Source organism: Chelmon rostratus, chromosome 10 (assembly GCF_017976325.1).
Source record: "Chelmon rostratus isolate fCheRos1 chromosome 10, fCheRos1.pri, whole genome shotgun sequence".
NCBI classification, from domain to species: domain Eukaryota; kingdom Metazoa; phylum Chordata; class Actinopteri; order Chaetodontiformes; family Chaetodontidae; genus Chelmon; species Chelmon rostratus.
In genome coordinates this window covers 26,218,155-26,230,965 of record NC_055667.1, presented here as the reverse complement: position 1 = coordinate 26,230,965, position 12,811 = coordinate 26,218,155, and the positions used below count along the sequence as shown (strand labels likewise).

At 42.2% G+C, this 12,811-nt stretch overlaps 1 protein-coding gene across 2 annotated transcripts in view; it reads left to right on the top strand.

The window, feature by feature from the left end:
* Positions 1-10,416, top strand: part of slc6a8 (solute carrier family 6 member 8) — a 35,970-nt gene extending 25,554 nt beyond the window's left edge. The window contains exons 9-14 of one of the 2 annotated variants that reach the window (XR_006007173.1): positions 941-1,078; positions 1,246-1,348; positions 1,696-1,796; positions 2,283-2,453; positions 2,923-9,105; positions 9,296-10,416. Coding sequence is in view for 1 of the 2 variants with exons in the window: in XM_041946501.1 (XP_041802435.1) it covers positions 941-1,078; positions 1,246-1,348; positions 1,696-1,796; positions 2,283-2,453; positions 2,923-3,057 (648 nt within the window). In the remaining variant the exon portion in view is untranslated. Of the gene's footprint in view, positions 1-940; positions 1,079-1,245; positions 1,349-1,695; positions 1,797-2,282; positions 2,454-2,922 lie in introns of both variants that reach the window. The other variant, XM_041946501.1, reaches the window with a different exon arrangement.
* Positions 10,417-12,811: the final 2,395 nt, after the last annotated feature.

Here is a 12,811-nt window from a genome sequence, read left to right as displayed (position 1 = left end):
CACAGTATTGAATTTAATAATAAAGTATGCTATTACATCCTATTTTATAGTTAAGTATGCCATAGTATTGTGTTAGATACAAAAGCACAATACAGCATTTGATACCAAAGTATGCCACACTATAGTTTTTAATAGTTAAGGATGCCTTAGTATAGTGTTTAATACTAAGATATTCCGTAGCATAGTATTTGATAGTTAGGTATTGCATATTCTGGTAAAGTATGCCATAGTATAGTATTTGATAAGAAAGTATCCCATAGTATAGTATTTCATAGTAAAGTATTCCATAGTATAGTATATGATAGTTAAGTATGCCATTGTATATTATGTCATTGTAAAGTACGCCATAGTATATTATTTCATAGTTAAGTATACCATAGTATAGCATTTGATACTAAAATATTCCATAGTGTAGTCTTTTATACTAAAGTATGTCATAGTATAGTACTTGATACTGAAATATTCCATAGTATAGTATTTTATCATAAAGTATTCCGTAGTATAGTTTTTAATTCTTAAATATTTTATAGTATAGTATTTGATAATAATGTATGGCATAGGTATGGCATAGTATATTACGTCAATGGAGAGCGATGGTGTATTCAATGAAACTCCGATATTCCAGATTTCAGCTGCCAGATTCATGTGAATCTGATCATTTTGTACATTAAAATGTTGGCTGACTGGCAGCACACTGTCAATCAACAATAGTCTTTTGCTCTAAGCTACATTATACTGTGAAGTTTGGCATAAAGTTGAAAGTAACTTAATGCTGACTGAGGTCATCTATTACACTCATTATTTCTGCACAGCTATATTTGCACTACTTGTAAATATGTAAGTATTTTGATGTATATACATTTTCTTACTTATTAAACTCTGGTCTCTTTTCCTGAGATAGACTAATTGTTAATCTGTCTTTCTGTCTGTGTGTCTCCAGTTTGTTGGGGTGGAGGGTTTTGTAACTGGAATTCTGGATCTGTTTCCTGGAAAGTACTACCATCGCTACAAAAGGGAGATCTCTGTGGCGATATGCTGTTTATTGTGCTTCATAATCGACCTCTCTATGGTGACGCAGGTCAGTTAAACACTGCATGTTTGTTGACATGTAAAAAATCTTAACCCTATTTAAAGAACTGTCGTCTTTATTAATAACTGTCAGCAACAAACTCACACTTCAGCTGATTAGCTTAATGTCGTTTTAAAGTGATGTCGCTTTAAACACTGAGCTGTGTCTGTCTGCAGGGAGGGATGTACGTCTTCCAGCTGTTTGACTACTACTCAGCCAGTGGAATGACTCTGCTGTGGCAAGCATTCTGGGAATGCATAGTAGTTGCCTGGGTGTATGGTAGGCAACACACACACACACACACACACACACACAGTGTAGTGTTTCACAGCGACATATCTGCATGCTGTGCCATAGTAAAGTATGTCACTGAAGTACCTGATCTCAAAATAGGTGTGTGAATGGTTTTGTTACAGTAAAGAAGGTCAGAGTTTAGTCTGCTAAAGCTGTAGTGTTGTATAAGTAATATAACAGATTACAGGAAAGTGTCAAATAATAATGTCATAGTGTATGAAGTTGCAGGAAAGTCATAGTTTTTGTATCAGTAACAGTTGGGATTGGAGCGTGTCAGTGATGCATTCATGTTGCTGCACTGTTTCCATATCTGTTTCTTGCTGTAATTGCAGGTGCTGACCGCTTCATGGATGATGTAGCTCGTATGATTGGCTACCGGCCTTTCCCCTGGATGAAGTGGTGCTGGTCCTTTATAACTCCATGTGTCTGCATGGTGAGACTGAAGCCCACACCAACCAACTGTAGACCTCCATCAAAGAAACTCACCTTCTCTCCATGCAGCTTATTAGCACACAGCGCTAGCTTCCAAAACCCCCAATCCCCAATTAACAAGAAATTCAGAAAATTTAAGTAGTTTTTATTCATTTGAATTCCTCTATCATCACTTCATACATCACAATACAGTGATGGCATGACACACCACATCATTGTACTTCATTTCAGTAGCATCTGTAAATGAACTTAATTATGTAACAAAATAAAACGCTATCACTACTAGTGGGAAAACAGTGTAGCCTTTCACAATAAGGTGCCAAAAAACCCCACATGAGTACAATTAGTACTCTTTTGTTTTTACACTCTTCATCTTATTGACACCTAAACACCAACAAGCGCAGCCATAATAACATTCACAAGCTGCTCCTTCACCCTGAAAAGAGCCAGTTCAGACGGTTCGGTCCTGTTTTTCTCTCCTCTGCAGGGCATCTTCCTGTTCCACCTGGTGAACTACAAGCCGCTGACCTACAACAATGTGTACGTTTACCCGTGGTGGGGCGAGGTGATTGGCTGGTGTCTGGCTCTGTCCTCCATGCTCTGCATCCCCGTCAGCCTTCTCTACAAACTCTTCAGAGCCAAGGGAACCTTCAAAGAGGTCGGCACTCACCCACACTGGGCATCCAGCAACTGCACAAACACAAACAGATTTCTGACTGAGAGTAAAAAAAAAAGAGATAATATGAGTTACATACTGACCAGAACGCTGATTTCTGGCTGGAGTCACATCCCAAACAAATATGAAGAAGCTCTTCGAGAAAGTTGAAACATTTCTTACCGCTAATCCTTTCATACGGTCCAGCTAACCAGGAGACTGATGTGGTCCTCTTTCAAGACTGCTGAAACTTTCTATTTAGATCTCTAATGACGAAGAAGTAACCAAACCTGTCGAATGCTGGCCATCTGCTCTGTGTCGCAGTAAAAAATCAAAGTACACTGTAGTAGTGAAAGTAGTAATAGTAGTAATCATAGTAAAGGTGAGTTCAGGTTGAAAAGAAGAAAACTGCACAGAGCAGCTTTAATGCTGGCAGCAGACGCCTCTGACTGTCTCCTGCTGTGTGTTACAGCGCTGGGCCCACCTGACCAATCCAGTGTGGGGGGCCCATCACCTGGAGTACATGGCCCCCGACATCAAGTCCCTGACCTCGCTGTCCCCCGGCACTGACGACAACAAGGTCATCATCTTCGAGAGCGTCATGTAGGCCGGACTGCAGCGATCGCAGCTCTCCATCCGTCCCACCTACGACAAGATGGCCGACACCTCACCGCCACGCACCTCACCTTCAGATTTACCTCCACCCTGCGCTAGAACTGTGGAAATGATTGACCAGCCGGCCTCCTGGGACCCACTGATCGGTCGGACTCCTCAGCTCCTCCAAACGTCACCATGCAGAACCAAAGCTAGGGAGAGTTTGGAGGGAATAAGGGAACGAGGCAGCTCCTCCAGGAGGGTTTTTCTAACCACAGCAACAACAAATGCTTCCTCTTTTCCAGATTACAGCAAATTTGTGATTAAAAGTAGCAGAACACTGAGCTCTTTAACTGTAAAGAGCTTCGATTCCTCCGCCTCTCATGCAGAAAATGTAAATATTATTATTATTATCCACTATTTTTAGGACGAAATGCAGAATATTTTCACAAATCCTGGAGGAGCTGAAGGAGGTTTTCTTCCTGGTGGAGTCTCACTGTGTGAAACACGAAGAAGACGCTGCTGAACGTCTCCCATCAAGCTTCCTCCATCTTGGATGAAGGCTATCAATGCAATCTTGTCTTGGGTTGGGCGGGTTGAACATGCAAACATACCTGGTAGGCAGCCATTACGCACACACTTCCTGTCACCAACATCATTAAACATGAGTGCAGGGTCTCTGATGCTCGAGCTTCTTGTAGCTCCGAGTCCAAAACTTTATGGTACAAATCTAAACCTGAGTGTCTGAAACCTGTGTCTGTGTAATGGCTGTTTATAGAGACAGAGTTCTAGACAGACAGACTGACTGACCCCCCCCACAAAATTACCAGAGGTCATTTGCGTCATCACAGGACTAAAAAACAGTCAAGGATGGTCGTCTCTTCAGTCCTGTCGTCAAAGGTGAGAAAAGATGTAAAGTGGCTTTCCACCAAGGAGGAGACTCGGGTTCACTTCCTGTTGGAGGAACTCCAGTTTTAAGACAATTGAGGAAACAAAAGGAAAATTTTCGGGAGTTCTGCGATCCTTTTCTCACCACGCGAGGAAGAGTTTGGCAACAGGACTGAAGCGTAAAAGAGGGCGAGCTCCTGCTGCGTAGCAACCAGCGGTCCCTGAATGCACCATGCTGACAGGAAGCCGAACTGAGCTCAGTGAGGCCTGAACGCATCGTCAGACTGTCCTGCTCCACCGTACTCTCATGCTGAGTTGAAGTAGCCTTGACTCTGAACGTCTTTAAACCTGTTGTGAGCACTTTATGTGACACTTTGATTGTTGAAGCCTGTTCTGGATCTGCATTCTGAAACCTGATCAGGACTCAAGTCCATGTTAAACTGAAACCGTGGTCCTGATGTTTGAACATATCAGCGCAGCTCGTTTCTGTCAATACTGTGAATCACCAGCTCCTACTACTGATCCCAGAACAGTCCCGACTCCTGAGCAGCATGTGCTTCTTTGACCGCTGACCTCTGACCACTGACCTCAGATCTGTTTTCGACAGTCACACCGAGGCTTGAATCACTCTGGCAACAATAGATGTGATGTTAGGAGGAAGGTTCCAGTGAGAGTTCAGTCACTGCTCATTTCAGACCTCATTCAAAAACTCATTAACAGCGATCCATCACAGGTGGAGCCTGAATCCGGACACCAGGGTCCGGTTTGCAACACAAGGTTCAACTTCCTCGTCCTCCCTGAAGCTTTCAACCACAACTCATGGCCTTCCTCAGCCAAATCTGCTTCATCCTCCAAGCTCGAACCTTCAAACTGAAGGATAACGAAACGGATGACAAAACAGTCTCAACTTAAACTCCACTTGTTAGACCTGGAACTAGCAACGGATTTGATAACCGATTGATTGGCAAACCGTTTATCAGTCATGCCAAACATGACCTCGCTTTAGCCTCTTAAAGGTGTAATTTTATGTGATATTAAGCTGAATATCTTTGGACAAAACGAGCAATTTAAAGCAGGAAGTTGTTGTTTAACTACACTATCGACTCAATAACTCGTTCCAGAATCTCAAAGGGACCCAAAAACAAAACAGATTAATCTGGCTGTCGTCGCAGCCTTACAACTGCCAACATCACCTGTGGTGATTTTAGGCTCTTCCTCCTGCCAGTCACGTCCATCGGACCAATCACAGACTCGTCCAGTTGTCCAAACAGAAATCAAAATCCAATTTGAACATTTACTCTGAACAACAACTAAAAGAAAGACATCGAGTGACGAGCTGAAAAGCATTTAGCAGAGACGGAACTCACACCGGATCTGACCTTTAACCCTTTCATGTTCTGTATCGGACCTCCTCGTGCGGAGGTTCAGGCCCGTGTGAGAATCAGGTCAAAGGTCAGGCTTCGTTCTGCGTCCCCGGGTCGACTGAAGTGCCAAATGGAGCGATACTCGCCCTGCAGGGCTGACCCAGACCAGGGCTCCAGACTGCCAATATCAACCAGTTCACTCTTCTGTCTGCCTCACCTCATCGGTCTCATTAACGCTGAGGTCCTCCCACCGAACATCACGCTCCCCCCGATCAGATGAAGGTGCTCCTAGTTTTAATCTCACATCTCAGTTTTCTGCCTGAGTATTTAGTGCCAGAAGTATAATTCTCAGAACCTGAATGTTAATTGGACATTCCTGGGATGGAGTAAAGTCTGTAACTTCAGATTAAGAAGCTTTTTCACTGGATATCTTAATTCACCAGGACCAAATTTAACCTTAACTGAATAACTGGTCCTAAATGTCACCCCTACAGGTGGATCCATTCGTGGACCAGTCTCTCTCCATCTGTGTTAGTTTTGGACTTGAACTCAGTTTGTATGGATGGACGCTGCTGCATGTCAGCATGCAGGCTGCAAAAGATTTCAGCACTTTTCAAACTGTTCTGTCCAAGAAAATCCAGATTCTGTTCAGACGTTAGCACAAAACCGAGCCACTGAAGCTCCTCTAAGGAGATATTTAAAAGGTCATTTTAAAGGGATCCTTACCAGAAATGTCTTAATGTTAAAAAAAACAATGACTGGCTGATTTATTGGAATCAGATTTTCTAAACTGTCAAATGTAGGTATTGATAACAGCCCGGAGAACCCAGTATAGACTGAGCTTTACCTGAACAACCAGCAGAGCCTCAGTGGGCTTCTGGGTAACGCTGCTCTACAGTTCCTGTTATTGTGCTGGCACCGTATTTGTTTGCAAGGCTGAGAAACGATGAGTTGGAATGACTTTAAGAACGAATACTTACCTTCAGTCAGATCAGCCGGTGGAGAGATGAGAGCCGGAGGACTCAGCTTGATGCCAAGCGTTGCCTTACGTCGTTGTCTTAACTCTAGAGCCCGTACGGTTGACTAGCCAAACCCAGAGCCCTACAGGACGTCCTGTGTACGGCTCTGGTTTATATTCCACCGATCAGCAGTCTGCGGGGGCGTGTCTACAACTCTGTCTCCTAGCAACCACTCACCATCAACCTGTCATGGGGAAACATAATGATTAGAATGTAAAAAATACTAAAACTACATACATTTGCACATTGTTGTAAAATAATGTTGCTAGCACTTTTAAAACGAATCGTGTTTTGTTTTACATATTGTAAAATGAATCAGAGATTTATTTTGTGGAGGCTTTTATTTTGGTGATACATACAGTATGACAGATTAATACAGTATATTGAATATGTGTGTTATCTATATTTGATGCAGTATGTAAATGTGATGATGATGATTTCTGGCTGATTGTTCACGTTTAGCCGGCAATCATGAGCAACGCGGCAGATGAAGCGACCACCTCGAGCTTCAGGCTACCTCACTTCACATTCAACCTTTCAAAATAAACTTTTAGCTTTTATGCAAATGTATTGCCAGCAGCATCAGCGGCGTCAGCTGCCAGCAGCAGGGGATTATGGGAAGTCTTTCTGGAAATATTTCCCTCCTCGACCTGTTCCATGTTGCGGCTTAAAAGGCTCTCCAACACCAATGAAAATATAATCAACTGAAAATCTGACACACACAGGAAGCTAATTTATGCAGTGAATGGAAAACTGGCACCCAACTACAGAAACTTCTACAAAGTGAAAAACAGCCCCATTTTTGTGGCTCTGCATTGGTAATGAATTGACACTGTATTATATTACACAGTTGGTGCTGTGAGCCTTTGAGTGGTGTCTGACCGGCTAACGTGAACAAGCAGCGAGGGGCGGGGCTTTTATTTTGGCGGGTTTGCTGCGATGCAGTGATGTTAAGGCTGTCGAGGCTTCGTGTGGCTCTGAACACACTACGAAAGGGAATTTTTTTTTTCTTTACCTTTTTGATTTCTAATTTTCAAAGTGCTCAATATTGAAGAGTTTAGTTTTTGATGATTTTAGACTTTTTTTTTTTCTCTCTGTGTGTTTTACTGAATATCAGTGTTTTTCCCTCAAACCCCCCACGGCTCAGACTCACATTATTATTTCCAAGCAGAAGAATCTGCTTGTCTCATTTCCACATTTTCTACATGATGGCAGATGGTTAAAATAATCGACCTTTCTGTTTAACAGTGAAGCTAAAAACATTTTGAAGGCTGAACGACTGCCGACTGTGACGCTGCCAATAAGAAGGTTTGTGCTGTCTGAGAAGTTAACGTGATGCTGAAACAGGCAGAATGAACCGCTCACTACCATCTGAACAGTATGCAGTAGAACAGCTACCTCATTAAGATGAGTTGGTCCACCTGGACAGACCCTACACTACTACAACTACATATCCCAGCAGTCAGTGGGAGCTTCCAGACACCAATCACATCCACAGACAGAACAACACCTTGATGAAACCACACCTGGTAAATCAATTAATATCAGGTGTAACCTCATATGGAGCAACCAATCAGCGCAGTCTGATTTTTCTGTTTCTTTATAATGTTAGAAAAACTGAATTGGATTTAATTTAAGCTGAGAACCAGACCTGAATCTGGTTTCCTGTTTCACAGCCAATCAGAGCCTCTGGCTCTAAGACGGACCAGGCGAGCCAATGAAATATTAACACCACAGGGTGATGTCATATCAGGCATATGAGTGGTTTCTGACATGTAGACGTGTTCATGTCACATGTTCAAAGTGAAATTCTCTTTCAGTCTTTGTGAAATGTTTGATTCCACCTTCAATGAATCAGCTTGTAGCGCCTTTAAGATGAGGATGAAATGATCAGTTTCATGAATCACTGACAGTTAATTGGTCAAACAAAGAGCTCAGACCAATGAATGACGAGATGTTCATTAGTTGCAGCTCTCCAGTGGAGCTGATGCTGATTGGCTGGTCTGGAGGCTCACGGTTCAGAGATTATTTCCACAGAACTGTTCAAAGCGTCGCATCAGAGATCAAATGTTGTCGCGGAGGTCACATGTGACTCGAGCGCCACTGATAACTTGTTATTTCACTAATACGACTAACCTGAGGCGAGATTTTATAGATACTGATCAAACTGACATGTGAACAGTAGAATCTTTTTTTTTTTAATCAAAGTTGAATCATTGCTGTTTTTTAATGTCTCATCTGTGGACCGGAGCCTGGGAGGGTCAGAGGGCAAAAAAGTACAAAGTGCAGCCATTTACGGCAAAAAGAAAAAGATGAAAAAACAACTTGAAAAAATGAAAATGTACATTACCAAACTCTGATGTTGTTTCATGTCATTGTCTTTGTGCTCTTCAGCCAAAAAAAAACAAGAAAAACAGCTTGTTGTGACAGAGTCTTTGATCTAAAAGTTCATCGAGCCCAACAGGAAGTCAATTAACGAACAAACTGCAGCAGAACAACACGTTCGCCTGCAGGTGCTGAGGCCTGTGCAGTCTGCCTGTCTGTCTGCCTGTCTCTCTCTCTGTCTTTGCCTGTCTCTGTCTGTCTGTCTCTCTCTGTCTCTGTGTCTGTCTGTCTGTCTTCAGGCTTCGATGATTGATTCTGTCCAACAAGCTTCACCGTCAGCTGGTTTCCTTCAGCAGAGAGCGCCTGTTACCCAAAAACCTCCTTGAGTCTGTTTCCCTGAAAACCTCCTGCTGTTCTCAGACCAGCACAGAGTGGACTCTCACTTCTTTAGTCCACAGTTTTGAAGTAATTTAAACTCTTATTTTATTTTACTGTAGATGATCTTGTTTTTTAGATATTTTTTGAAAAATACTGTCAATGATTTTATAGCCAAAAACATTGCCAAAGTGTTTTTTTTAACCTCCAAAAACAGAAGACAGAAAGGGAAGAAAGATGATTTTGTGTTCTTGTTTGATTTCTTTTCTTGACTCAACAGGCTGGTTTTATTGGCACGATATGTAACTGGTGCTCCAGAAAAACAATCCAAATCTTTCATCATGATATGAAATGACCTTCTTACCTTCAAGTTTTTGGGAAGCTGACCTGAGGTCGGATGTTGTAGCAGTGGAAGCAGCGGGGGGCGCTCTCCTCCGGTGGGAAACCCCATCGTGTTTGGGCTGGAAACAGGATGCATTCCATTTCTGAAGAGGTTCCTGTCGTGTTAACTGTCTCAGAGTGTGGATGACATCATTAAAGGCAGTCTCAAAACAATATGGCTCTTTAATGAAAAGTAAAACATCATCAGCAAACATGCTGAACAACGCTAACGCTAACACAGTTTTTAGCTGCAATTTGTGTCAAATAACTGATTCATGACTCTGAAATGTGACATGAAACACGTGTTCTCCTGTTCAGTGTGAATCGTCCAGAATAAACGGCCATAAATTCACTCAGAAATCACAGGAAAAAAAAAAACTCTGCAGAACTTCCCTGAGCATCTTCACGTTTTTAAGTTTCTTCAGTGTCACAGTGATGAACACGCTGCTAACAGGAGCTGCTAACAGCTAATTCAGCAGTCTGTTAATGGAGATAGTTTGACTCAATGTAAAAATTTGACTAAATTTGTTGCATCGGAAACTGAATCTGTCTCTAATCTGACTCTATTCCAGATTTTACAACAAACTTTATCTTCACGTTGTTTCACTGCGATGCTTAAACTAAGATGCGTTGTGATCACATTATCTCAAAGTTCAGTCCTGTCTGTGTTTCCAGCCCAACCTGAGCTACACTCATCCAGCGTCGGCCATTTTATTGTAACTGTGTCTCTGTGACTTCCTGTGAACCGCAGTCTTCCATCCATAACCGTAGACTAGACAATCGAGTAGGCGATAAGTAGCTTCATTAATTAATAGCTGTGTTAACGATAGTAATGACACTCGGGGCTCGACGTTAACGAGTCACCAGCCAAAAACTCTCTGAGTCGATGATGAAAGAGTTAACTCGGAGCCCTGATGATGTCACTTGTGTTTCATTGACCTTTGACCCCTGTGCGGGTTTCCATGCTGTAAGCCACTGTGATCACTGTGCTCATTGACCACCAACTAAACCAACGGCAATAAAACTAACGTCATGACAAACATGTGACCTGCTCTGTGGTTACTGAGTTGTTTTCTGAATTTTAGATCAGTGTAACAAACGATTTGTTGACATGAAATGTTTGCTGTGACCCTGATAAAAACAGTCAAAATCACCCAAGGGAGAGTGAGACTGTTAGGGAGAGACTGTGAAGCTGTATTTGCTTGACCAATAACAGTCTACTTACTGATGGCAGTGCAGCCCCAACAAACCTCCACCTCTGATTTACTGCATACAGGCTGCCTGTCTGGCAGGCAGTCTGTATGCAGCCTGAGAGACAAAACTCAGGGAATATACCCTGGCCAAATCACTGCCGAGCCCAGTGAAGCTCACTGTCGACTCAACCAACTCCTCCTGCTGCTCTCAAACTGAAACAGTTGTTTAGTCATTAATAGCAGGATGAAAACATGATGTCCTCTTCCTGTCTGATCAGCCGTTTAGAAAAAACTGTTCGAGGCCCGAAGAGATGATCCAACATTTCACTAAAAATCAAAGACGAGACAAAAGTCCAGAAGCTGAAAAGAGGTTTGTGTGTCACTTAGTTTCTTCTCTCCTATTAATCATCTGACGACCCCTCAGATTTATCCTGTTACTCTTTGGAGGTCTGACTAAACCAGCTAACAGTAAATGAAGTAAATGAAAGCAGCTCCACCTGCAGCAGCTCCACCTGCAGCAGCTCCAACAGTAACATGCTGCATGAAGCTGATTATACTGCTGTACTTTTACTGCATGACGCTGAGGATACTGTACAAAGACTGTGCATCCCAGGGAGCCCAACTACTTCAGGCTGGTAGCCTTAGCTTCCCACCTGATGATCACCCTAGAGAGGATTCTACTTAACCACCTTCGTCACCTGACGCAATCATCTACCTGCTCCATCAATCTCTTTCCCACCTGGAGAGCACTGGTAGCACAGTTAGGATCATGATTTTGACTTCTCCAGTGCTTTTGACACAATCCAGCCATCACTGCTGAGGGGGAAGCTGGAAAGTGCGGGAGTAGACTGTCACCTGGCAGCGTGGACCATCGACTACCCCACCGACAGACCACAGTATGTGAGGCGTCGTGACTCGTCGTGTATCGGATGTGGCAGTTTGCAGCACCGGGGCTCCGCAGGGTACTGTACTCTCTCCTTTCCTCTTCACCCTCTACACATCAGACTTCAGACACAACACAACCAGCTGCCACCTCCAGAGGTTCTGACGATGCAGCCATCGTTGGATGTGTATCACAGGGGAACGATTTGGAATACAGGAAAATCATCGCTAACTTTGTCGACTGGTGTGGACTAAACCACCTGCACATCAACGCCAGCAAGACCAAGGAAATGGTGATGGACTTCTGCAGGAAGGCACCACAGACTACACCGGTGTGCATCCAGGGTCTGGACACTGAGATCGTGGAAGAGTACAAATAGCTGGGGGTCCACCTCAACAATAAACTGGACTGGTCCACTAACACTGATGCCCTGTACAAGAAGGGCCAAAGTTGTCTCCATCTGCTGAGAAGACTGAGGTCCTTTGGAGTGTGTACGACACTGCTAAGAACATTTTACAGCACTGTGTTGGCATCTTTAATCTTCTACGCAGTGGTCTGCTGGGGCTGTGGAAGCTCTGAGAGGGACAGGAAGAGACTGAACAAACTGGTCAGGAGAGCTGGATCTGTCCTGGACTGCCCTCTGGACACCACTGAGGATGTAGGTGAGAGGAGGTTGTGTTTTTACTCACTGATGTGTGATTTATCATACACGAATTACATTGTGGAATATTACTTTTTTCACTCTAATTAAGTACTCTACCTATCAGTACATACTGGTATTCTGTGACACACACACACACACACACACACACACACACACACACACACACACATATATATATATATATACATATATATATATATATACATATATACATATATATACATATATACATATATATACATATATATACATATATATACATATACATATATATACATATACATGTGTATATATATATACATATATATACACACATATATATACACACACACACACATATATACATATATACATGCATATATATATATATACATATATATACATATATACATACATATATATGTACATATACATATATATACATATATACATATATATACATACATATATATACATATATACATATATATACATATATACATATACATACATATACATATACATACATATACATATATATATATATATATATTACTGTGCAATAGAGTAAATGCTGTACTCACTTTATCCTTCCCCACCATACGCAATTTGTGCAAAAACTGTGAAATTCTCTAGAATTTTTGGCAGTATATTTTTATGACAATATTTCTTATAGTTCTTTGTGGCAATATATAT